This window comes from Sorex araneus, chromosome X, assembly GCF_027595985.1.
Source record: "Sorex araneus isolate mSorAra2 chromosome X, mSorAra2.pri, whole genome shotgun sequence".
In the NCBI taxonomy this organism is placed as follows: domain Eukaryota; kingdom Metazoa; phylum Chordata; class Mammalia; order Eulipotyphla; family Soricidae; genus Sorex; species Sorex araneus.
In genome coordinates, this window is record NC_073313.1 from 110,865,486 (window position 1) to 110,893,280 (window position 27,795).

Below are 27,795 nucleotides of genomic sequence, written 5' to 3' on the forward strand. Positions count from 1 at the left end.
TATACAGCTGTTAACATGCATACCTTGCATGAGGACACCCTCAGGTCAAACACCACACCTGGATTTCAACTCCAACATGGGTCCTGAGCATGTTGTTGGTACAGCATTGGAGGTACCCCAGGGTGTGTGGTGTGGCTTGTGTGGCTCAAGTAATGCCCAATGACTAAGGGCCAAGTTGCACTACACCCTTGGGACATATACTCTTGATTGGCCAAGAATCACAGGGCAGAACCATAGAGAAGTAGAAAAAGTAGAGAGCTTTCTGGTGTGTGGCCAGACCTGACATTGAATATGTTCCCCAGCCCCTGTAAGGAGTGATTCCTGAGCACATATCCAGCAGTATGTCCTGAGAACTACCAGGTGTGGCAGCCAAAAAAAAATGAAAAAGAGAACCACAATGAAGAGCCCCACACCTCCTGAGCAAGGATGAGGAGACACACACACACAAATCCACCTATGAAAATAACAACATATCACTTTTCTTTTATCCCCTCATGCTATCTTGCATAATGAGCAACTACTTCCTCCAAAAATAGGATGGCTCAAAACATAGTCTAAAGTAAGAAATAGAAATAGTTGGAGAACACGCTGTGGATAAGCTCAATTATTCCAAAATCCTCTCCTAAAATTTAAAGATGTAACCTCTTAAATTCCTTTATTATAGTGGCTTGGGACTTTTACAAATATATTCTAGTATTTAATTATGATTTTTAATTTAAAAAATATTTTTATGAAAGCACCTCATGGAAGAGCCTGGAAAGCTCCTCGTGGAGTATTTGATATGCCAAATACAGTAAGAAAACAGGTCTCATTCCCCTGACCCTGAAAAGAGCCTCCAATCATTGGGAAAAACGAGTAAAGAGAGGCTGCTAAAATCTCAGGGCAGGATGAATGGAGATATTACTGGCGCCTGCTCAAATAAATAGATGAACAATGGGATGACAGTGATACAGTGATGAAAGCACATGATTTACAAAATTATTCATACTTGAATTTTATGAATACAATATTGCAGCACTGATCCCATCACCAGTGTCAACCTTCCACCATTCCTTTCTTTGTTAACCTTGGTTCTGTTCACAAAGTTTAAGAGCTAATTTTCATTATATATTGTACATTTACTCCCTTTATAAATTCATTCCCCACATATGAGTGAGAGCACCCAGTATGTCTTTAACTACTTCTGATTTATTTCATTTAGCATATTTGCCTGTTTCATCCATGTTGCAGAAAAGGGCAAAATTTCACCTTTTCTTATATATCCTGTTCTGTATATATGCCACAACAAGTTCTTTCTATATTAGATGAAATCCTGTATTTCTAAAAAAATGCTGTTGATTCTATGGTCAATCATACCTTTACCAAATAAAGGTCATTTGTATACCAGAATTTCTATGCTGGACATATGGGTTGTTCCCAAATCTTGATAACACAGCAGTGATTATAGACATGTGTACATATTTTAATTAGTGTTTTGTGTTCTTGTAATACATACCAAAGGGTGATATTTCTGGATCACATGGCAGTTCTGATTTTTTTTTATTTAATTCATGTTATTTTCCATACCGGCTAAATCAATTTACTGTCCCACCAACTCTGAATGAAGGTCCTTTTTTTTCCATATCTCAGTCAGCATTTGCTTTTTATGACCTTTTTGAGTAGACCATAATCGACTGATGTGAGATTACATTCCACTGTTATTTTAATTTGTATTTCTCCTGTAAGAAGTGTCTTGAGGGGCTGGAGTGATAGCACAGCTGGTAGGGCATTTGCCTTGCACTCGGCCAACCCGGGTTCAAATCCCAGCATCCCCTATGGTCCCCTGAGCACTGCCAGGAAAAATTCCTGAGTGCATGAGCCAGGAGTGACCCCTGTGCACTGCCGGGTATGACCCAAAAAGCAAAAAAAATAGTGACTTGAGTATTTTTTCATGAGTCTATTGACATTTGTATAATATCTTCTTTGGAGAAGAGTCTGTTCAGTCTTCTCCACATTTTTTTTCTTTTCGGGTCACACTTGGCGATGCAAAGGGTTTACTCCTGGCTTTGCACTCAGGAATTACTCCTGGCGGAGCTCAGCGGACCATATGGGATGCTGGAGATTGAACCTGGGTTGGCCAAGTGCAAGGCAAATGCCCTACCCGCTATGTTATCGTTCCAGCTCTTCTCCACATTTTTTGATGAAGTTTTTTCTATCTTGCGTTCGTGCTGTGAGACCCAGAGTTTCTTCACAGGCTCTTTAAAACGATAAAACAATGTCATTTGAGCCTGTGGTAGCCCCGTGTGAAGGCCCAGGAGAGGGTCAAGCATGCTGCCTGCACTGAGAGGCAGAAAACCGTCATGAAAGCATTGAAGGTACAAGCAGAGTGAGAACACAAACTTTGAAAAATGAAGCTTTTTGAATAATAGAATTTCTAAGATTGAAATTATCAGTGAATGGGGCAAGAGACATCTTATACCCTAGTTATCCCTCTCAGAGAGCCTGGCAAGCTCCCCGTGGCGTATTCACATGCCAAGACCGTAACAATGATGGGTCTAATTCCCCTGACCCTGCAAGAGCCTCCAATGTGGCACCATTGGGAAGGACGAGTAAAAAGAGGTTTATAAAATCTCAGGGCTAAGGTGAATGGAGACATTACTGAGACCGCTCAAGAAAATTGACAATCAACAGGATGATGATGATACGTTTTGAAAAATACTTTCTATACAATAATTCTTTGCATTATGCAATTCTCTAACATCCGTTTCTTCTTGTTTTTGTTTTGTTGCTTCATAATACTTCCACTAATATTCAAAGCTTTGCATTATCGTCAAATTTCTACTTTTTGCAAAAAAAAGTTTAGCATAAAATCTGCAACAATTATCTATTAAAGTATGGTAATTAGATACTAGCCTTTTGTCAAATGTATGGTATGCAAATGCTTTTCTCCACACAGTTGGCTCAGTTTTCATTTTAGTGAAAGCTTCATTCATAGCATGGAAGCTTTTTAGTTTTACCAAGGAAACATAATTCTGTTTGTTTAATTTTTCTTCTTGCCCCCTTTTCAATACAGTTGAATCACTGAAATCACCTCTGAAGCGAAATATCGTGGAGTATTTTGCCTATATTTTCTTCAAGGTATTTTATGGATTTGTGTCTAAACTTAATCTATTTTGAGAGAATTTTTGTTCACAATCTAAGTAGTGGTTGAACTATATTACTTTTATATGTGACCAATTGGTTTACCCAATACATTTTCCTGAAGAGGCTTTCTTTCCTACATTTCATGTCCCAACTTACTTGTTTACATTAACTGTGTGTGTATCTTTGGTATATATATATATATATATATATATATGTGTGTGTGTGTGTGTATGTATACATATATATACTGTAAATGTATATGTGTATATGTGTATATGCATACACATATATATTGGTCTCTCAATTCTATTTCACTGGTGTACACATCTATTTTGTATCCTAATACTGTATTGATTTGATTGCAATAGCTTATAACATAGTTCAAAGACAGAATTTGTTGACTACAATTCTCCCCCTCTGGACTGCATGGAAATTTAAACATGTCCCCTCTATGTTCTTTCATTATAAGAGATTGAGAAAATATTTTAATCTTCCAATTTGAGTCTAATCTATTTTTAACTTACAAGAATGAATTTATGTCATTCTAAGTGATAATTGGAAATCAAAGAATAATCTAGGACTACTTCAGTTATTCATTCTAATATTTAACAGCTTTTGCCAATTAACACTCTTGGAGCAATTCTCATTATTTAACTGAAATAACGTTTCAAGTAAACAAAATTGGCTCTTGGTAAATCATTAGGGAAGAGTAGTAAGTAATACTGTTTATCTATATTTGGAAAACAGTCCTAAAAGAAAACACTAGAAAGAACTAGTGTTTATTCAAAGAATGACCAAAGATTACTCTTTGAGTATTTGAAATCCCTCTTTAGATCTTCCAAAGTGTTTTTGGGATTCTGGTTAAAAGTACGTAAATGTTGTGTAGAGACATAGTTAAACCAGTGGAATTTATGGTGAGCCATTTATGAGTTACCAAGGACACATGAGTTTGGCCAAACCACTGTCACTCACAAACTAACAGTGAAAAAAGACTCAGACAAAAGCCACTATCAATCAGACACCTACCTCTGACAGAAGTAAGGCAAATTGTAAATGAGATTTTCAATGAGTCGTAACTATTAACCTTCCCAGGACACCTTACCTAACCGAAATTGATTGGAGACATTTCCACATGTTTGCATTATCTCCGGGCTATTCCATCCTAAAGGGTATAATGCACAGCCTGAGCTTATCAGCAACCCTACAAAGGAAAACATACATGTATGTAGAAAAATATATAATAGTTCTTCTGTTATTCTGTATTAACTCAGCTCAAATCCTACTAACCCTCTCAGATTTTATCACCTCCCACCTTTCTAAAATTTTATTTTAGGCATTGTGGTTTACAAACTGTTATTGGTAGGGATTCATTAATAAATCATTTGAGTGCAACACCCTCAACCATAATATCCACTTCATTCCACCAGTGCCCTAATATTTCCCACCATCTGCCTTTCAGTGATTACCGTCCTACTGAAGATGGTTCTCAATTTATGTTGTCTTTGTGCATTATTACTACCCTACTATATTTCTTTATATCCCACATATGAGAGAGATCATTTTGTGCCTGTCACTCTCCTTCTGACTCACTTCATCAAAATACTCTCTAAATCGATCCATGCAGCTGTATATTGCATGATTTCTTCTTTTCTTAATGCCATACAATACCATTGTATATATGCATTAGAGAGTCTTTTTGTTTTATTGGGCTACATCCCGTAATGCTCAGGGTTACTCCTGGCTCTGCATTCAGAAATAACTCCTGGCTGTGCTTGAAAAATCATAGGGAATACTGGGAATAAAACCTATGTTGACTGTGTGCAGTGCAAATGCACAACCCACTGTATTATCACCCCAGCCCCTGTATCATAGTTTGTTTTTTCACCCACTTTATTTAAACACCGTAGTTTACAAGGTGCTCATGAAGATTTGTTACAAGCATTCAATATTCCAACACCAATCCCACCATTGTTGCCACCTTCCCTCCATCATGGTGTCCATTTTCCCAATCAGACCTCAAGCCTACGCCCCTAGCAGGCCCACAAAAATTTATTTTATATGTTTGTTACCACTAATGACTAACAGAATGATCAAATAATATTTCCATAGAAGAAAATTTGTGAAAATTGTATTTGTGAAAATTGTATCTCACCATAGGGACATTAAGTCCTTGTCTGGGGGTTTACTAAGCTGTTATTGCAGGTTAAGCCTTGTGTTAGAGTTTTGTTAGTTGACATTGGTCAGTTTCTACATTACATCCCATTCAATACAGTATGCTAATGCTGGGATGTCAGTGCTGTAGAGTAAGGAGATGTCTCCTGGCCTCGAATGCAGCTGTGTGCTCCAGAAAATCCAGAGTATTTAACTGGTCAGTCTGGCTGGAGACATGTGCCATCATTTCTTTAGCCAATCATCTATTCCTGGCTATTTGAGTTATTTACATATTTTGTCTATAATTAATAGTGCTTCAGTGAACATAGCAGCACATATTTCTTCTCTGAATGGAATTTTTGGGCCCTTAGGATAGAAGCCAAAAAATGGATTTCTGGGTCACATGAAAACTCATTTTCTTTGAAAAAGTGTGTGCATTATTTTACAAAAAAGCTGGAATGATTTTCAGTATATGTATTGTAAACCATAATGCCTAAAGGTAACAGTGGGAGAAAGAGAGAGAGAAAGGGAGTGAAGTGTCTGCCATAGAGGGAGAGAGTGTGGGAGGGAAACTAGACACATTGCTGTTGGAAAATGTACACTGGTGAAGAAAGTTGTTGGAACATTATATGGCTGAAACCTAGTCATGAACAGCTTTGTAACTGTGTATCTCACTGTGATTCAATTTAAAAATAAATATTTTTTAAAAAAATAAAACCCTGGTAAAGTATATATATAATAAAAATTAAATTTTCCTTTTAAAAAAGTGGAATATTGACATTTCCACCGGCAGTGAATGAGGTCCCTTTTTCCTTACATCTATAACAACATTGATTGTTTTTGCTCTTTTTACCAGTTTTACACTGGTGTAAAATGATATTTCATTGTGGTAGACTCTAAGACTAATGGAATAGAATCGAGGGTCCAGGTAAATATCCCAAGTATATTTAAAAGGTATCCTTCAGTAAGAGAACAAAAAATATGAAGTGAAGCAGGGAAATCATCTCCAACAAATCGTTTTTAAATGATTTGTTTTGCATATAACTGGCCAGTTAAAAATATAACTGGCCAGTTATATGCAAAAAAAAATGAAATCAGAACTCTAACGCCAAGCACCAAAGTCAAATCAAAATGGATTAAAGAAATCCATATCAGCCCTGAATCTATAGATTTTATTAAGTAAAACAAAGATATAACTCTTCATTACACTAAATCTTCAATGATTCAATATCATTGGCCAAAGAAATAGAAGCAAAGATAAACAAAGGGGACTCTATCAAACTAAGAAGCTTCTGTACCACAAAAGAAATGATGACCAAAATTTAAAATTTAAAAAAGTACCCCACAGACTGAGAGAAAATATTTGCCCACCACTCATCTGCTACAGGGTTGACCCAAGACATATAAAGCACTGGCAGAACTTTACAAATAAACTAATAAAGCCACCAAAAATGATGGGAGAAGATGAATTGAATATTTCCTCAAAGGACCCTTGCAGATGGCCAAAAGATTTATGAAAAAATATATCACTAATCATCAAGGAAATAAAAATCAAAATAATTCCCTTTTATCTTAAATATCTGTGGTACGGAAAGTTCAGCAAGATTTCTTTTTTTCCATAGAAAGTGACTTGAGGTATATTACAAATGGTGCAGCTCCTCATTTGTGAGGTATAAAATAACATCACATGAGGCTGACATCCAAGGACATACAAAAACATGCAAGGACATACAAGGGCCAGGGGGATTACCCCATAGCTGGAAGACTGCTTCATGAGCGGAGGGGAGAAGGCAGATGGAATAGAGAAGGGATCACTAAGAAAATGATGGCTGGAAACCAGTTGAGATGGGAGATGCATGCCGAAAGTAGATAATGGGCCAAACTTGATGATCTCTCAATGTCTGTGTTGCAAGCTATAATGCCCAAAAGTAGAGAGAGAGTATGGGGAATATTGTTTGCCATAGAGGCAGGGGGAGGGTAGGGAAGGAGGGGTATTCCGGGGATATTGGTGGTGGGGAATGTGCACTGGTGGAGGTATGGGTATTTGATCATTGTGAGATTATAACCCAAAAATTAAAGCTTGTAACTATCTCACGGTGATTCAATAATTTTTTTTAAAATGGTGCAGCTCATAAAGGTCAATACTTGGAATAAAGATCAATCAATGTACATTCTACAATCAAATGTTCTTTACTCACGAAGTTTGTTTTGCCTCATCAACAAGACCCCTATTTTCCTTCTTCTGCTTTACAAATAGTAGCAATTTATAGCATACTAGTCTTTTGTAAACCTTTTCTAGGACTCAAGTACATTCTTACTAGTGGAAGATAGATCATGATTTTTATAACTTGGAGTCAGCTGTCAGAGTGAAGTCTGCAGAAAATATACACTTAAGCTGGAACAATACAGCATAGGTTTGAACTGCACAAATCCACTCACACATGTGTTTCTTATTATCCTTTGGCCAACATAACTGATTGGGCCAACTGTAGATGTTAGTTGCTTGAACCCATGGATATGGAGCCTGTGGAGGGCCAACTATATTTGGATATTTGGCTGTGTGGATGTCTGGAATCTGTAGCATTATTAAAGGTCATTACCTAGTTTTATACTCCTGAGTGGGGCTCCACACTCCCTGTTACAAAAATCCTTTTGCAACCTAAATTTATGACCACAATTTCTCCCTACTTTGTCATATATAAATGACCACAATTTTCCTTTCTTTGTCAGATATATACATAAATATATAAACATACATTTATGCACATATTTTTCCTTTGTCTTCTTTGTCTCATATATCTCTTACTTAAACCCCCTTTTGTTTAAATTCTTTACTGACCACAAGAAGACTATCTAGAACATAATTATAACCTTATTCTTCTTACTAGAGATACAAATCGTTTTCTGCTTGTCTACACTACCTTCAGAGGGCAACTCAAATCCACAAATATTTCTTGCTGCCTGAGTTTTCACATTTTGCAAACTATGATCCTACCTTGTGCCTCACCATATTGTATTCGATGTAAAGCAGTATAGCACAAAAGTTACCAAATTAATTTACTTCCAGTAATGGGTAAATTCATAATTTGGCATAAAAGTATAAATTGTACCAGAGTCTGATTTCTGAAATTTTAACCACAAAACATAGAAAGGTTGAGCTAATTAGTATATGAAGCAGAGGTTGGGTGGAAGCCATAAAATATAATGGTCTGGGGGCAGAGTGATTGTACAGTGGGTAGGCCATTTGCCTTGCACATGGCCAACCCAGGTTCAATCTCTGGCATCCCATATGGTCCCCTGAGCACCACCAGAACTAATTCCTGAGTTCATAACCAGGAATAACCCTTGAGCACTGCCAAGTGTGGTACAAAAACAGCTGGGTTAAACTGTACAAGTATTATCCAAAATAGTGAATAGACAGCATTCTTGATAAGTTGGGAAAACTAGCTATTATAAGGAGAGAATATAAAGTTATAAAGTAGACATGCCATGAGAAACAACTTCTAGACTGCCAATTAAAACTTTAGAGAGAATTCAGTCCTTCAAAATAGCTTCCTATTTCAACTGTCTAATGCTATATAGCAAGCCCTCTTTTCATAGAGAAAACTTACATCATCCTCTGCTACTTGCAATCAAGAGAGACTAATTATAAAATCACTGTACTTCCAGGCTACACCAAAAGTCCTGGGGTAGTGTCACTGACCATAAATATACCCTCAGAAATTAATACAAAACAGAGAATGTTCACAGCACAAGTGCATAATCATTGATGAATAATGGGATGTTTTTAGGTTCCAGAGCTGTAAGCTTCAGCTCTACAGTGAAAGGCAGTACTCTCCAGGATTGGTGGTCTCTGCTTAACTCTCTTCCCTAATTGAAGAAGATTTAAGATGACTTCTTAGGAGATAATACTAATACCTTCACCTTCCCAAGAATCCTTCTGAAAGTTGTCTAAGTATGTTCTAAACTTGTCTATAACATAATGGCCAAACTCAGTATCTGGTGTGAACAGAGAAAAAATACAAGAAATGGGGAAAATGGTTTAAATAGGAAAGCAGAACTACAACAGTGAGGAGAAGTTTAGAAACAAACAACAAAGAGGAAAAAAGTCATTCTTGTCTGCCTTCTAGTCTCAAAGGAAACAAAATTAATGATAAAGACTTTTCCAGGATCTAGAATTTATTCTGTGCCAATGATGCCAATAAACACATTTCTCTTTCTTACCACAAATAAATGAAATAATAATATGAGGTAAAAGACAGTGTTTGTGAGTCCTTCAGCTTTCACAATGGGTTAAAGACAAAATTGGAAATGAAACCTAAACTTTACCCTGTTGCTGGAGTATTCTCTAATAGGGAAGAGTTGATAAATAAATGAGCTGTCCCGGGATGGGAGATGTGTGCTGAAAGTAGACTATAGACCCAACATGATGGCCATTTACTAACTGCATTGCAAACCATAACACCCAAAAAGAGAGAGAGAGTGAAAAGGAATATGCCTGCCACAGAGGCAGAGGGCAGGGGTGGGGTGGTGGGAGGGACACTGGGAACATTGGTGGTGGAGAATGGGCACTGGTGGAGGGATGGGTACTCGATCACTGTATGACTTAAATGTAATCAAGAAAGTTTGTAAGTATGTAACTGTATCTCATGGTGATTTATTAACATTTTTTAAATTAAAAAATAAGTGAGCTGTTCCATATGGAAAGGAAGAAAAAAACATGCATTTATATAATATCAGCTACTCTTTCCAACTTCTACATTCAGATACATGGAACCTGAGACAACTCTGCTCAAGTGGGAATTAACGTTGATCATGTGCGTTTCTTGACATTAGAGGGGAAAATACTCATAATCTTCCATTTCTTGCACTTTAGAACTTACCATACTGAAGATCTCAGTCAAGGATTACCTCTCCAGGAAGCCATTACTCTTCATTCTTGCTCTCTTAGCCCCCCAAATCAGTTATGTGTTTCTTCTCCTGTTACCATAGCACCGTACATTTACTTCTGTGGAACATCTTTTTCAGACAAGTTCGAGCTTATTCAGGGTTGAATAACCATAAATGATACATAGGATTTTCAACTGTTTGCTGGCTGCTTCCTTCACCAGAGTATGGCTTTCTTGAAGTAAGGAGTCATTGTATTCTTAAACACTGAGCACTTGGTAGCAGGTATATTATATGTGTTCAATTAAGTGTATCTCTTTCCTTTCTAACAGCGTTGTTTCACCCACAATAACCAAAATAGGTGACTTCTGAAGGGATAGCATAGCAGGACTGGGATCACACGTGATACCTTATATAGCAATAGAATTTTAAAGAGGGAAAGGCCTTTATATATTACCTATTCTAATCACTTCACCCATTGCAAATGTGAATACCGAAAAGGAAAAGGGATGTATCCAACATCACACAGCCAATTACTAGCAAGACTTTTCTTCACTAACCAGAGAAATCATCAACCTTGAGAGGCTCTACCACCTGGACATGGGGATCTAGAAAAGACCAGCTTTGAACAATATTTCTAGCAGGCATGTTGAATTTTATAGACATTAGTCCCAGAGAGAAAATACAACATATGGTTAATAGAATAATTTTGTACTATATACTTGTAAACTAATAAGAAAACAGAACTTGAATGTTCTCCCATATTAAAAATCGTAAGATGGAGCTCGAGTGGGTACAGTGGGTAGGGTGTTTGCATTGCACCAGGCCAACCCGGGTTTGATTCCCAGCATTCCATATGGTCCCTTTAGCACAGCCAGGAGTAATTCCTGAGTGTAAAGCCAGGAGTAACCCCTGTACATCGCTGGGTGTGAACCCCCCAAAATTGTAAGGTGATAAATCTGTTACCTAAAATTATTTTTTATTTAATCATCGCTTTAGACACCTTAAGCTTATACATATATACAAATTACATATAAATAAGACTGAAAATAAAAGAATCAATTCTGTGGCAGCATAGACCTAAATTTAGATCCTAGTCTTGTCACTTAAAGTCTTTGTGATTTTAGGCAACTTACTTAGTATCTCTCAATGAAACAATATCCCTTGTTTTAATCACAAATTACACAAAATCCTCTAATATTAGGTACAAGTCAGAGAATAGGATTCCTGCTTCCAGAGTACTACCTATAAAATAAGAGTTAATGAGAATAACTTCTTTATGCGGCAGTTACCTCACTTTTAAATGGGCATAATATTATTCTATATTATAGTTATTTCAGGAATAAAGTGCCTGGTACATAGAAAATACCCCACAAATATTTTAAATATTTAAAAGCAACCTATCCCGATGGATCCTTTCTCAGTTTCCACCCATATTGTCTATGCAAATTTATTTCTCTCTTCTTTGTTGTAATAACAAATAAAAGGTCAAAAGTTAAAAAAGACTCAGTTCCAAAGAAAACCTGCCTGTAGTTGCCTTGCAATTTTTCAGAGGCACTAAGTGAGAGACTAGGAATTTTATCTGGCAGGTATCTGCTCTGTCATAGTGTATATGAGCTAACCAACCTGCCTAAAAACCCATACCAAATCTCATATGTTCTCTTGCTTTTTAGACAGGTGAGAAAAATAAATTGCATATATTCTTCATAAAGATATCTTACTTGCATTTGAAAGTTAATCTCATTATGTTTTATTTTAGGTGGACAAAGATACTGTCAGACTAAAGATGAAGCCATAGGGGTAGTATATCCACAATCATATTTGTTTCAAACCATTTTCAATAATTGGGAATAGTGAAAATAAGCTCCAAATAGCAACACGGAAATCATCTGCAAGTTCCAGGCCTCCCTATCTTCTATAATAGTAGGTGATTTTTTTTTGCTTTTTAGGTCACACCCAGCGATGCACAGGGGTTACTCCTGGCTCTGCACTCAGGAATCACTCCTGGCGGTGCTCAGGGGACCATATGGGATGCTGGGAATCGAACCCGGGTTGATCACGTGCAAGGCAAATGCCCTCCCCGCTGTGCTATCGCTCTACCCACTGTGCTATTGCTCCAGCCCAGTAGGTGATTATTAAAATGTAGATTCTTGCAACTCTCACAGGAATTCAGATATTTTATTCAGTAACTGCAGCCAAGAAATATTCATTTCAAAGCACCAAAACTCTTATGATGCATTTACCACAAGTACCAACACTTAATAAAACAATGCTAAGTACTAAGAATAGAAACTGTATTGGCAGAGAATGCTCAACTATGATATACATACCTCTTGCTCTTTGCTTTTTATGTGTCCTTGTTAACTCCAGTTTTATTGTTCATCACAACATATAGAAGTCTGTCCTAATTGTATATGCTAAGTAGAAGATTTTCTTATAGTCACCTTTCTTTAGAAAGTGAAAAATACCTTAGAGTATCTTACTATTTTTACCCTTCTGCTACTTCTACTGTAGCAGTTCTTTTCCACAACTGTTCCCCTCCATAAGAACTATTTCAAAACATAACAAATCTTCCAAAACTGTATGTTCACTGTATCTTGAATCACTGACCTGACCAAAAAGAAGCCTGGAATAAGACATTTTATTTAGCCTCCACCCTCATAGCAACTTGAGTGCCAATACAAACTCCCAGGCACACAATCTCATATAGAACTTGGAACCAGATAACATCACCCTTCTTCTAAATACATCCAGCTGCCCTCACCTTCTCCTTTGACCAGAATTACTATAGCTCAACAACTAGTTAACTCTTTCCCAACTGCATATTCTCAACCAGATACCTAAATGTTCTCTCTGGGTAGGTAAAACCTGCCTCCATGAATGCAAGTTTGAGTTCGAGTGGGTACCAGTAAAGTCTCATTGAGAGACTTATTGTTACTGTTTTTGGCATATCCAAATGTGCACGGGTAGCTTGCCAGGCTCTGTCGTGTGGGCTCCATACTCTCGGTAGCTTGCCAGGCTCTCCGAGAGGGGCAGAGGAATCGAACACGGGTTGGCCACATGAAAGGCTAAAGCCCAACCGCTGTGCTATCGCTCAGCCCACGAGTTTGAGTAGACAGCCATTATTTTATAATTCCATTGCATCCCCAAATATCTATAACATATAACATGTAGGGTTGTTTGAATTTCCTACCCTAAGCATATATATATACATATATATGTATATATATATGTATATATATATATATATACCTCTTGGAGAGCCCAGCAAGGTATCAAGAGTATCCTGCCCGCACAGCAGAGCCTGGCAAGCTACCCGTGGTGTATTATATATGCCAAAAACAGTAGCGATGGGTCTCATTCCCTTGACCCTGAAAGAGCCTCCAATCATTGGGAAAGACAAGTAAAGAGAGGCTGCTAAAATCTCAGGGCTGAGTGTAATAGAGACATTACTGGTGCCAGCTTGAGAAAATCGACAAACAACGGGAAGACAGTGATACAGTGATACCCTAAGCAGAAGCCTAACATGGGTTAACTTGTTAATTTGTTCAGTTTATTAGTTCTTGTAACAACTTGGACTCAAACATTTTGGAAAATTTGCAGGTCTATTCTCTAGATATAGCTCAGCTTTCCCTTCCCAGGTAAATCTCCCATTTAAATCTTCCATTCATTCTATAAGCTCATAGTTTATACCATGTTATAAACATAGTTCACCTTTCCTAGAAATATATGCTGTAGATAAAGGGAGGCTTCACAGAGGCTGCATTTGACCTGCCTTATGAAGATAGACGGGGCTGGGCTGGAGCGATAGCACAGCAGTTGGGCATTCGCCTTTCACGCTGTCGATCCGAGTTTGATTCCTCCGCCCCTCTCGGAGAGCCCGGCAAGCTACCAAGAGTATGGAGCCCGCACGGCAGAGCCTGGAAAGCTACCCGTGCATATTGGATATGCCAAAAACAGTAACAATAAGTCTCTCAATGAGAGACGTTACTGGTGCCCACTCAAACAATCGATGAGCAACGGGATGACACTGACAGTGATGAAGATAGATACTTATAAACAAGGATGGAGGGGGAAAAGGTAAGTCTAGAAAGAGACAACACTATGAATAGAAGAACTGAGTGGAGGCGCTCAAATTTTAGTGTAATATTCAGAAATCATGGTGTCTGGAATGATAAATAACAAATACAAGATAGCGCTTACTTTGTAGTGCATGCAAGGAAATATGATTAGGATATAAAGATTTCAACTGCATTGATCATATTCTATTTCCTAAGTGGTAAAAGTCCATCTAAAATATTTCATACCATCTTTTCAAAACCAAATTGGCTCAACATGCTGTGTAAAATACAGGTTGCCAGGCAATAGTAGTTTTAATTCAGTAGGCTAAGAATGTCACTTAGGAATCTCCATTAATAAGCATCCTTGATCATTCTCATATAAGTAATTGAAGGACCATTTTGAAAAACATAATAATAGCACTTCCTTTCTAAAGGGAAAAACTAAAACTTTAATTAGCCAGTGTGTCAACTCCAGGACTGAGACTCAGAGTCTGGGATCTCATTCTCCATATTTCTTTAGCTTGCTACATGAATCTCTGCTGATAGGTTCATTTCTTTGACTATTACTTTCCAAACCAAAAGTCACTTTTATCACCCTGTTCAGCACGGTAAAGATAAATTAAGTAAAACCTAGTAAAACTTTGGAAGACATTCCAAAATGTGTAAGGTTTCCACAGAAGAAAATAATTTTTTAAAAAAGAGCACATTTTCCTCAAATCAAGTAATCAGTAATGTCTCTTGTGTAAATTTGCATTACACTAATACATGTTAACACTAGGGCTTCACATAGTATAAACTATGGGTGCCTATATGGCTGTGTCGAATTCTTTCCTGTAAATAAATAAATAAAAATAAACATACCGGTTGGTGGCTCTCACTTGGGCTAGGGGATAGAAACACGATATATACATTAGAGTCACTTGGGGAATTTTTTAAGGAACATGCAGCTTTTTACAGATTGTTTTATAAATCATAATGGGAAAGACAACTGGAGAGTAGAAGAATCCACGTTTTTAAGCACTCTAGGTGATTCTGATACATCCTTCCTCTGAAAAGATTCTTGGCTTTCCTCAAGTAACCTGATCCAAGATCTTACACTTTCTTGCCAAGATGTTCCTTATATTTACCTCTCACCTATTTCTTCTTTCCTTAGCTCTCATTGAAAATAGAGAATAATTTACAAGTATCTAGCACATGTATACACAGGGGAATGTGAATAATGACCCTGTTCTCAGGGATTGGGAGCCAGCTGGTTGGAAACATCAGCATCTCCAGGGTTGAAATAATCTCTTAGCCATATGTTTCCTTCGCCAAATGGAGCAGGGCATGACGATCCCAGTGGAAGGCTCTTTGGACCCTGGACTTGTCCAGATGGATCAGTTGCAGGTGGAGTAAATGGGACCCTAGGGCCCCATCAGGTCACCTTGCTAAGTATGACTCAAGCCAGCAGCTCTTTATTTCTTCCTGTCTCTCCCACTTCCCACCGCTCATCTTTGTGGGCAGCTGCCAAACAGGGGAACAAGAGTCAGGCAGGGGGAGGGAGTTGTTCTTAATGGATATTGTATCTCCTCAGTGGTTTGGGGTCTGGAAGAGATAAACCAGACCTGAAATATACAGGCTCCTCCCCCAGATGTATTTCAGTTAATGCTCTCGTGGCCAAGAAGCCGAGAAACAGTCAGAGCTGGAGTGACAAAATCAATTCCCCTTGGTTAAACAAGTTTAAATTTAACCCCCAAAGTTCTTTCTCTAGAGTCTTTTATTCATGGAGTTCAAACTGCTCTTAAAGCTGTTTCCTGACATTGGAAAAATTCGTCCTAGAAAATCAGAACCAAGAAAACTGGAGAGCTTTGGGTAATGATCATGTGCCCTACATTAGGGGCTCCTTGAAAATGTAATGCATTCAAGCAGTCGTCACCATTCCTTCGTATCTGTTGTGACTTTCACAGGCACAAGATTTTAAAAGGAGCATGAGGGGCTGGAGAGATAGTACAGCAAGTAAGGTAGGCATTTTTACCAGGATTCCATACTCAGCGTCCCATATGGTCCCCCAAGCACTGGAGAAAATCCTGAATGCAGGGCCAGGAGTAACCCAAGCATTGCTGGTGTGTGCCCTCCCACCATTTTTATATAAATAAATAAATAAATAAACAAATAAATAAATAAACAGCTCAAAATACTTGTTATTACATAAGGAGAAACTGAAAATGCAGTATTCTTTGTAACATAATTTCCCTGCCCAGGGTTAAACCTTATAGCACGCCTTGAGTTTTAACTTTTGTAAAGACACTGTCAAATGACATATTATTATTGAACTTTAAAAAGCATCATTTCAGTGTGGACATTGTGACTATGTTCCTATGAGCGAAGCTTAATGGGGAATATAGAATAACAGAATCTTAAAGAGAAATATGACACACATGTTTATTCTTCTGTATGGTACTTGTCACTCAGACAAAGCTCTTCCTCACTCAATCCACATGGTAAAATCTTCATCATGCACCCACACTTTCCCTCAATATCTTCCTTTGAATTTCTAGCAGTAGTAAGATCAATTAAGTCACTTAATATGTAAAACAATATGGGTTTTATGAAAGTTTTGGTTGAGTGCAAAATAGAAATCAAGAGCTATTGTTAATGACTGGAATCTAATATAGTCTATTGCTACTGGTCTGATTTCTATTAGTGAGCGTCTCCTTATTTATTCCCTACAGAAAACTTTTAGAAATGTAACATAGGTTAAGTTGTCTCTCTCATCAGAAGAAAATAGAACTCCCTCTGCCAAGAACCCTGAAACTGAGTTTGGGAAAAAAAAAACGACATAAATGAGCAAAGCTCTCACATCTCCAGCTTCTCCCAACCTACAATAGACATTGCCTTATTCATGCACCTTTTTTCTCAGTTACTGAATATTTGCTGTGTACCAGATACTAAGCTCTAGCCTAGGGCTATAAATATGAAATGCAAGGACAATCTCTTTCTCCTTTCAGCCACGTGTCACTTCCTAAAATCATGTTCCATGAAAGTGCTGAGCTAGCTGTATTGTGTGAAAGAATACAGGTGAGAATTAAGACTGCTTAAAGTATTTGTAACAGACAAAAAACTACCAAAAGAGGTTTAAAGTTATTGACCTTGCTAACTAGTTTTGTGGCATGATTTTCAAGGAGGAAATGGAGAAACAACTTTACAATGTGATTATAAAACTATCAATAGATAAAGGGTAAGAAAATTAAAATAAGAAAGGATAGAGTTTTAACTTAGAATTAAAGTTTTACATTGAGTCCAAAAAAAGAGGGAACCAGATAACATCACCATAACTGGCACAACAACCAAAATCTGGTGCTCTAGTAAACATACCAAGAAATCACTATAACTTAGGGATTCTTGACCTTGGCACTATTGACAATTTGGACTAGTCAGTGTTTCTGTGTTAGGAATAGGAATCTTATTCTTGTATATCATGCAATATTTATCAGTGTTCCTCATCTTTTTTTTGCTTTTTGGATCACACCTGGAGATTCACAGGGCTTACTCCTGGCTCTGCATTCAGGAATTACTCTTGGCGGTGCTCAGGGGACCATATGGGATGCTGGGAATCAAACCTAGGTCAGTCGCGTGCAAGGCAAATGCCCTACCCACTGTGCTATTGCTCCCGCCTCAGTATTCTTCATCTTTACCTACTGGATGTCACTAGAAAGCTCCTTGAGTTATAATAACAAAAACATATGTCTTAAGACATTATTAAATGTGTCTTTGGAGGGAGTTGTTAAAAATATACCCTTTTGAGATGCATTGTCATATCTCATTACTAACATCTCACACCCAGTACTGCTGAATGCTATCACTGGAGACAGAAAAAAAGTAATTGGGATCTGGTTTATCTTTCCTTGAAAACAAATTCAAGAAAAGAGAAGTGATTACAGGAGAGGTTATTGTTATCTGCCCAAGAAGTATGTCACTTTTATATTTTTCTCCTTTTTAGCCCTCATACACATATTCCTGGCCTCCTATACTAAACTTAAAGGGATTCTAAATGAGATAAGACAATTAGGAGCAGGTTAAGGCATATGAAACCTGGATTAACTATAATTGGCTACCTGACAATGAGAACCTTAGACATAGTCAACTATTCAGTAACCTAGAGCATGTGTGGTACTTCGGATTTTAATATTAGTGTTGTGTTTCTTTGGTGAGGGATGCACATTTTAAACCATAGTCATTAGTAATGTGTATATGTTTATTAGATTCTTGGGCTTTCTATTATAAATTAGGGCTCATAGAACTCAATTTTATTTTGGACCAGTCATACTGGAAAAAATGTTGTTACCCCTGGATAGCAGATATGGATAATATTCTTACTCTTCTTAATCTACCTGTGGATGGAATAAGGTAAGCAAGTGGAGGGTAAAAATAGTTATCAACTCTGTCTATTAGTCAACTTGTCAGTGAATAAACTCTTAGTATAGATTGCACTTTGGAGAGTCCTAGTGAACTGTCCTAATGAAATAATATAAGAGGAACTGTCTTATAGCATTAGAGTTGGACAGAGAGAGAAGTTGAGTAGATATTCCCAATAGGTAACATTCTGACACCCATAATTAAGCTTACCACCCTCCCCAATCCCAACAACAGTCTTACCTCCCACAAACTGCGCTGCTCCCATGCAACGTCCCATCATTCTGGAGATGAGCTCTTCCATGCAGCAGCCCAGGACAGCAGCCAGTGCCACCAGGAGTAGCAGAGCACAGCCAAGACCTGTCACCACTGTGCACATCTGCCAGGCTAGGCTTGGAATGGCTTTGAAGCTGGCATAACGCCCACACTCTTCCACCATGATCAGACTGTGACCCTCTCCCCGCACAGGGTAGTTGCACCTCCGGAATGTGCTGAATGACACTGGCTTCCCCAGCTGGGATCCAAAGAGCCAGTAAGGCAGGAAGTAACTGGTAGAACTGGCCACAGCAGTAACAAGAGACAAGAAGGCCCAGAGAGTTCCCACAAGTGTCAGGCTGCTCCTCATGGTCCCAGGTTTCTCTGCAGGGATGGAGATGAGTTGGGTCACAGAACCAAATGCATAAAGCTATATATAGACTCCATTGGTATAATTTCCACCTAACTAACCAATTATTGGATTCTTTATGTGCCACTTGGCTCTGTTTCTGCATAAGATTGTTTTCTCCAGGACCACCCAGGTCCTTATGAGATTCTGACTTTCCAACACTCTTCTCATCTTGCCTTCTTTTCACCTGATTCAGAATTCTATGGTATATGGACTGCAGTGAGAGAAACATAGAACTAAATCAATGACTACTCTGCAAACTCAAATACAACCTTATTAGACTTCTTTCAACTCTTAACTTTGAGCATGAAACAAGTGGATAGAGGGAAGTCTGAATGAAATCAAGACTTCCCGGGATTCCAGTAGAATGTCATAATTGGAGTAAAGTCCTAAAAGGGAGTTCTATTTATTTCAAAAGTTGTCCTCAGAGAGTCAGTAAGTAAGATAATAAACCATAAGGTCCACCCTTACTACAAGAGAAAAGAGGGAAAGAAAACTAATTCTGGAGTTTTAGGGTATGGTAATTTAACCTAGGTAGGATGTCTGAAAAGAAGTTAATGTAGACTTTTCACTAGGAAGCATCAACCAGATTGACATAAATAGAATAAACTAAAGGGTGCCTAGTCTCCTACTTCTCGCCGATTGTTGAGCAAACACTGTTCAGTCAATTTCCCCCAAATCAAAATGGGGTGAACTTTTTAATCTATTAAAAGTTATTAACTCTAGACTGACTGCTACATAAACTATCTCATGCTTCACTAATTCTGGTCAAGGAAGATTCTCATATCTCTCAAATGATTCGGGCACCCTTTCCAGTATAAGGAACATATATCCCTAAGGCCCTTTCAAGCTGCATTTAGAACAACTAATCTCAGACTCCAGATGCTGAGTCTTTTCTGATCTAGTCTCCTCATTGCAACTCACACATGACTTTCACAGATTCTTCCATCAAAAATCAACCACTTCCTTTTCAACCCCATTAAACTGCCACTGCTTTCTGACCTATTTTTCGATTAGGGCTGCCAGAGGCCACACAGCAGTTGATGACAGGATACAGATGGTAGAGTACATTTCACAAACTTCTTCACGATTCATAACCATTGCTCAAAGTTACAGGTGGCAGGAGAAAGGAGGGGTGTGGTAAGCAAAGGCAAGGTAAGTGTAGAAGCTGGGTTATCATGGCTGCCACACTGATAATTTGTAACTTGTTAAGAGAAAGCAACAATTATACTCAAGGTCTAAGGGGCTGTAGGCCCTTTTATAGCCATCATCAAATAATGGCTGGCACAGAGCTGGCACTCTAATTCAAGTTTGTTTAATGAAACACATTTCGTGGAATCATCCCACTTCTTGGTTGGCAGAGACTGTAATGAATCACCTAATTCAACCTTCTTGTTTTACATATGAGGGATTATGGCCTAGTAAATGGGGGAAATAATTTCCTCCAAATTATAGTGTATGTTAGCAAGCAGCAACACCGGAATCAGAAATGTGATCTGTAGATCCTTAGACCAGTGCTTCTCTGTGCTAATGTCGTCCCCAACTCACCATCACTTTACATATGGGGATATTGGGAGGAAGTTATTTCCCGGAAGGTAAAGATCTAGTAAGCTACACTGGCCAGACCGGAGTCTTGTTATTTGATTCTTAGTGTAATACTCTTTTTTTCATTCCACCACAATTCCCCTCTTGCTACTTATGCATTGTGTGCTCTGTGCTTCATACAGGAAGGGAGCAGAGATCATAAATTGCAGGTGCTTACTTTGGAATGTTAGAGCTTGGGAAGAAAGTGCCCTGAACTGGACCCCTGGGAATGAGGCTTTGTGCCTGAGTGAGGGAAAATGAGAGAAAGATGCGAGAAGGGATTGAAAGCCAACAAGAGTAGAAGTGGAACTGTTTTTGAGTAATTGCTGTTAGAAAGCAGGTATTTGGGGCCACGATTAGGTAATGCCTCTGTTTCTTACATTAGGGTTTGTATGATTATGAAAAGTGCAAGCATTCTTCTGCTGTGGACTTCCTGGTGAAGAAGTCAACACCAGAGGATGGAAGGAAACGAGCTATTAAGAGTTTCTGACTTATCATAATAATCTCCTCCCAATCCATTGCTTCATGTGCACTTTCCAAACTGTCTTCTTGGGTTGGTAAGAATTATGTTATCACCAATTTACACATTTTCAAATTGGAAGTCAGATAGCTAATTGACTTGCCAAAGTTGTGCAACTTTCAGTGGCAGAGTCATCATTTACCACCTTTTCTTCACATGTAAGCTCCCCCCATACTCTCATAACTCCAGTAAGTATATCATTATAAGACTCAATGTTCCCATCTGCATTTCAAAAAGTGTTTAAGGATGAAGAGAAAACTAGAAGGAAAAATAGACAGCATAAGGAAGGTAAATATTTCTAAAATAAGCATAACACAATGGAGCAAGAGCATTAACAGTTTCAGGTTCACGAATCATCCTCAGAACCCCATATATACTCCCAAGTAAATCATTATCTTAAGAGTTTAAAGCCCAGTATGAAAATATTTAAAAAGACAAAGAATTTAGAGCAGAACCAGAACTAAAAGTGTTACTAAGACTATATTAGAAAAATAGGGGAGAGGTTCTGATATAAAATTATGAACATCAGTGACAATTGAGGCTGCTTTAAAACATCTATTATTAAATACTGAATTGTATAAATTTATTTTATTATCATATATATTGTATAAGTATATAATTGTACAGATATAGTATTGGCTAGGGATGCAGCTCAGTGTAGAGCACTTACCTTACACATCTGAGTTCATAAGCTCAATTCCAAAAACCACAAAATAACAATAATAATGATAATGATAATAATAACAACAATTCTACCAAACCTGTCACAAAATTTCATTTTAGTGGCATTTTGAGGTCAATGTGCAGAAATACTTGTGAGAGTACTGATTTTGATCCTCTCTCTTCACATTTTACACAGTCCATAATCCCTTGTTTCTCCTTCTTTCAAATGAGTTGCTTGTTTGAGACTTTTTAGGAGTGGTAGCGTGATATGCAGAGATATGGCAAAAAGGCAATAACCAGGGTATAATCATGAGATGTGAGTTTTACTGTCCTTACTAAAGATTAGTGTTCATTAATTCCATAAAATTAGCTAAATGTTCATTAGTTTTTAGACATACTGTTATTATCATAAAAGAGAACCATTCAATAGAGATCACTTCAACTTATTTGAGGCAGGAAGTCACATAAATTGTGCATGTCAAATAATTATATATACTCCTTTTAAAGAACTCTAGAAATAAGACACTACAATTTTTGTCAATAGTCTAACATCTCTCATTGTCAATAAATCATTTGGTTTAGCTCATTTTAACCTTTTCTTGTAGAACATAAGACAAATCCCTTTGATCCATCCTCAAAGGAGGCAGAGAACATCTTATACACTGTCCTTCAGATGAAAGTCCTTGGGGCTGGAGCAATAGCACAGCGGGTAGGGCGTTTGCCTTGCACTTGCCCGACCAGGGTTCGATCCCCAGCATCCCATATGGTCCCCTGAGCACCGCCAGGAGTAATTCCTGAGTGCAGAGCCAGGAGTAACCCCTGTGTATCGCCAGGTGTGACCCAAAAAGAAAAAAAAAACAGATGAAAGTCCTTCATAGACTCACATTGCTAGTATTTTATATTTATTTTAACTTTTCTCCTTCAAAGGGGCACTCTACCTTTCCTTGTGGTGTCCCATTGTTAAATGTTTTATTACTCATTCTGTCCTTTTTACTCATATGTGTATATACACATTGTAAGGTACTTAGTGTCAGTGAAATATTTCTCATATTTTTCTTTCTACAGAAAAACAAACTACTTCCTTCCTGTATCTCAACTACTCTCTTGTCAGCACAGAAAAACACTTAAACTGTTTTATTACGCTTTTGAATTTGTCATGTAATTTTTCAGTTAAGGAAACTACTACTTTACCAAGGGATAACAGGTCTGGGAAAAGCAGCCAGCAAGTTAATGACCAGAACATGAAATAGTACAAAAAAGGAGTTCAGACTTTCAACTTCTGGAGAAAACATGACTGAGAAACTGCTGGTTTCAGAGTTATCTGTACAGAACAAATTTGTGGGCAAAATTTTTGGCAAAATAACATGAACAGCCTTTCTCTTCATATCCGCAGACTGTGCATTGCCTACTATTACAAATGCATCATACTCAATGAACTTTCTTATGAGATGTTAAAATACAGAGGCAAATATTTCTACTGAAGGTGAATAGTATTTTTCCAGTGATATGTTTGCCACTTATGACTCTTTGTATCAGAAATAAGAATAGTATGACTAGTCTATATTTTTATGCTTCAGATGCAGCATAAAAATCAATGTATTCCTACTTTCCCAACACTTTTCTCTTCACTTTTTGTCTCTGGAGTGCCTAAACAATTTCTCTTTCACTCTATATCTCTTTACAGTGGGAGTTGCTCTGGATCTCCTGTGCCTGAAATCATCTCCCAAAGTAACTCTTTCAAGAGCTCAAATTCCCATTTGTGCATCAATGGCTCAAAAATAACTTCTTTTGACTGGAGTGATAGTACAGCGGGTAGGGTGTTTACCTTGTAGAGTTGCTGGCCCAGTGTTTGATTTTGGCACCATACATGGCCCCCCAAGCCTAACCAGGATTTATCCCTGAGTGTAGAGCCTGGTGTATATCCCTAGCACCACAGGGTATGGCCCCAAAACAAAAAATTCCTTTTTTTCACTTTAAGTGATTTATTTTAAATTTTCTATTACTGGTGCAACATTGGCTTATAAGCATGCAAATGTTTATATATTTTAGGGGCACGATATTGCCACATCATATCAACCAGCAAAGTAGCAGTATTTCTCCACTAGGAAGGTACAGAGTAGGCTTATAGTGAGAGTAGCAGATACTTACTTTTGAAAACATTTCTGAAAGAACAATTGATATCCGAAACATTAAAAGCATTTAAGGTATGCATCATGATGAATTTTTACATATAGTTACATGTGTAATGACACTGAACATATTCAGAACCTTCCAAATTTCTTGCATTTTTCCTGTATGTGTGTTTTAATAACACTTAATATGATATCTATCCTACTAATATAATATAAAGTGTACTAAAATTGTAAATAAAGTGTTATGTTTTTCTCTACAGATGCAAAGTTATGCACCATGTCTTTTAAATTTAGTTATCTAACATAACTGAAACTTTATACCCATTGGGAAACTTTACCTTTCCTCTCTCCCAAAAACCTGGCAATTAATTTTTACTCTCTGCTTTAAAAGAGCTCATTTGACTTTAGTCTCTTCTTTCTAATTTTTCAGGCTTTATGTTTTTTAAGTCTTATTGTTCTCCTGTTTTAGTCTGGGGTAGAAAGAATAGCAAACCTAGCTTTGTTGGTTTCATTTACTTCTTCATATCCATTCATTCTGAATTGGAAATATTACAAAAAATAATAAAATCAGGAAGGCAAAAAGTAAGTAGAAAGAGGACCAATTGAGCTATTAATAAGATAGAAGATAAATTCTGAATAAGGGGGTAGTTAGAGTAGCAAGTATATATACACAAAAGCTCCAAAAGAGTGCTCTACAAGTCAGACAACTCTATTTTACTATAGTCTGCGGTTGAAATGTAGGAAGAAGAGTAAGGCTGCTAAATTTACATGAGCTTATCCATCTCCTAATAAAAATTCTTCTCACAGAGCTCCACAACTATCTTTACGTGGAAAATTAGAGTGCCTACTAGTAATCGTCACCACAGTTCTCAGTCTTGTTAGGCCAAACCCACCATGTTTAGTGATGAATTTGTTGGCTGGGAGTCCTATCTAATATTATCCATCAGTGGGAACATATTCCTAAGAACCTACCTAGGAAAATGATGCTAAGTCTTACTAATAATAGACTAACTAGTAAACAAATTTTCAACCTTAGATTCTTAGTCCCAGCCTTGCTATTAATGTTCAACAATTCTTTTACCAGGGCTGTAAATAAAATGTCACCACAAATGGCCACATCTGTTAATTTGGCCACTGTGGGAAGAAAGTAGCTGAATGTTCTCTAGCTACCTCAGAGGAACTGGAAGGCAGCTTGGCATATTAAGAGTCCTCCTAAATTGAATGTTTTATCTCCCTAAATCAGAATCCCCTTTAATACCTCTTCAAATTGCAGAAGAGGAAATATCTTCCAAGATTCTCTGAATTAGAACTTTTAGGAATCTTTAACTTAAAATCTTCAGTGCTGGGGACATATTTCAAAGGGCTGTATTCAATGTATTGCATGCAGAATTTCCTGAGTTCAATCACTCCTCGAGCAATGTTCGGTATAACCCTGGTGGCTACCAGAACCACAAGACCTACACAGTTTAGGATTGCTCAGCCTATGAATTTTAGGCCTGCTTTGTCAGACCAAGAAAGTGAGTTTCCCCTGGTCCCCTGAACAGTGTTTTTGCAGTTCAAAAACAGCAACAACAACTTCAGCAACAGCAAAAATTCCTGGTTGATTCTGATGAGAACTAATGAATGAGAGAACTGCTTTACTAGAAAGGAGCTCAGATTTGGTAATTACATCTGAAACACAATCCTCTGATTTTCTCTGTTCAATACATGAACTATAGAGGATCTTCCAAAAACTCTGCTTTTCACTTTTATCTGTAACAAGGATACTATGAAACATAAAGTTCAGGTGAAATAGAAATACGTGGAGGTGTCAGTTCTATTTTCTACAGATGACTCCATTTTCTCATAAAGGAAAAGTTGAAGTCACCCAAGAAGCAGAACAATCTTCCTACCACTGACCACTTGATCATTTAATTTCTCCTCACCCCTAGGCTTCTTTCTACTTTCAATTTTCCACCACAAAGTTGAATTCTGTTCTTTATCAGGAATGGATTTATGGTTGAAATGTTTCAGGTTCCTCTGGAAATCATCATGTTTGGCACATAGTAGGAATTCATGAATAGTCACTGAGTGAAGGCGATCTTTTATTTTCAGTCTGGCTGACTTTCATGTATGTGTTTTGATTTAATCCATCACGCCATTTCAATCCCGTAACTACAATTTAGGCAAGTCTAAGAAATCTACACAGCATATCAGCAAATCAGGTAGGTCCACTTTCAGAGAGGTCAAAAACAAAATCCCTCCCTCCATTCAAGATTTCTGTAAATCCTCTCCTCAGATTACCAGCTCTCTTGAAGAACTAAAATTTAACTCAAATTTAACCCTTAGGTACTCAAACCATGTTAATATGAATTAATAATCCAACCTTGATTCTTTTTATTCTTTTTGCCTACAACAAATTATTCAGATGTAAAAATTCACCAGGCTGCATTTGGAAAGAAAACAAATTCTATGAATTGTGAGATGAAAAGACAGGAAGCCTGAAAAAGGAAAGGAAGAAGGGGGACTGACCAAGGGGAAAACAAAGCAGTCTTATCCAGCTGTTTCAATTGCATTTGACCCAAGTTGCAAATTTACCTTCTGAACACAAGGCTGATTGACTTGTTCCCTCTCTTGAGATTCAGATCTGAGAACCAATTTCTCCTCACAGCTTGTCAGAAGGGGATGGGAATCCCAGCTGCTCTTTGCAGTGATGCCTGAAACCCTTGCTTTACCTTTGGGATAAAGGGGTGGAGTCCAACCTAATAGGAGTTAACTCCAAACATGCTGGAAGCGTCACATCGTACCTCAAACATTCAAGCATTTGAAGTAGCTTAGCAGGCACAAAGTACCCCACCTCCAGTCTTACAGCTGCCAAGTCAGTGGGCTGTATTATGTGTGAGTGTATGTGTATGTGTGAGCATACATATAAATGATCTGCCACAGTTAGGAACTGCTGCTAACTTAATGCCTGTTGAGGAATAGAGATTGTCTCAATCTCTTCTGTAACGACCTAAAGACATTGTATATGTTAATTGACTTATGTGGCTGTAAATGTTTTGTAAAATTTAAGCAGAGTAAGGCAAAATATTTTTCCCCAAAGCAGATCAGGTGTTTGATGGGAACAGTGTTCCCACAGAACAATCTATGGCTACAAGCTATAATAAGTTTACACTGAAAACCTAAAATCACATACTGAAAGGCTAAATAATACTTTATATTTTAATTTAAGCTTATAGTTAATATGATTACAGTCGTGTCAAAGTTTATGTTATTGATGTACAAAGTTACTGCACTCCACCACTACCAAATGCTCTTGACCCTGAACCACTGTCCTGTAACAGCTCTTATTTGGTCTTCATTTCCTTCAGTGTTAATCAGGCTTTTTGTCACACATGCATGCATTAGTCTCTCTTGTGACTTTCCATCAGCAATTTTAGCCATTATTATTCTGCCCCAACACACTGAGAAATCACATAACCATCTGTAATAATAGATTATTAAGGCAGTTTTGCTGGCAGGGATAAATGAACCTTTGTTGGAGTGTCTGAATTTTACTGTATATTCTAAAAAGATAAATTTGATGATCTCCTGGAGTGTGTCCCTCTATGGATCACTGATTCACAGCCAAGGACCTTT

General features: G+C 37.7%; 1 protein-coding gene across 1 annotated transcript in view; it reads right to left on the bottom strand.

Annotated features, from left to right (window-relative positions):
* Positions 1 to 26,886, bottom strand: part of LHFPL1 (LHFPL tetraspan subfamily member 1) — a 62,461-nt gene extending 35,575 nt beyond the window's left edge. The window contains exons 1-3 of the mRNA XM_004614479.2: positions 26,755 to 26,886; positions 18,858 to 19,253; positions 4,226 to 4,324 (exon numbers count right to left, since the gene is read on the bottom strand). Coding sequence (XP_004614536.1) covers positions 4,226 to 4,324; positions 18,858 to 19,239 — 481 coding nt within the window. The 5' untranslated portion in view covers positions 19,240 to 19,253; positions 26,755 to 26,886. The remainder of the gene's footprint in view (positions 1 to 4,225; positions 4,325 to 18,857; positions 19,254 to 26,754) is intronic.
* Positions 26,887 to 27,795: the final 909 nt, after the last annotated feature.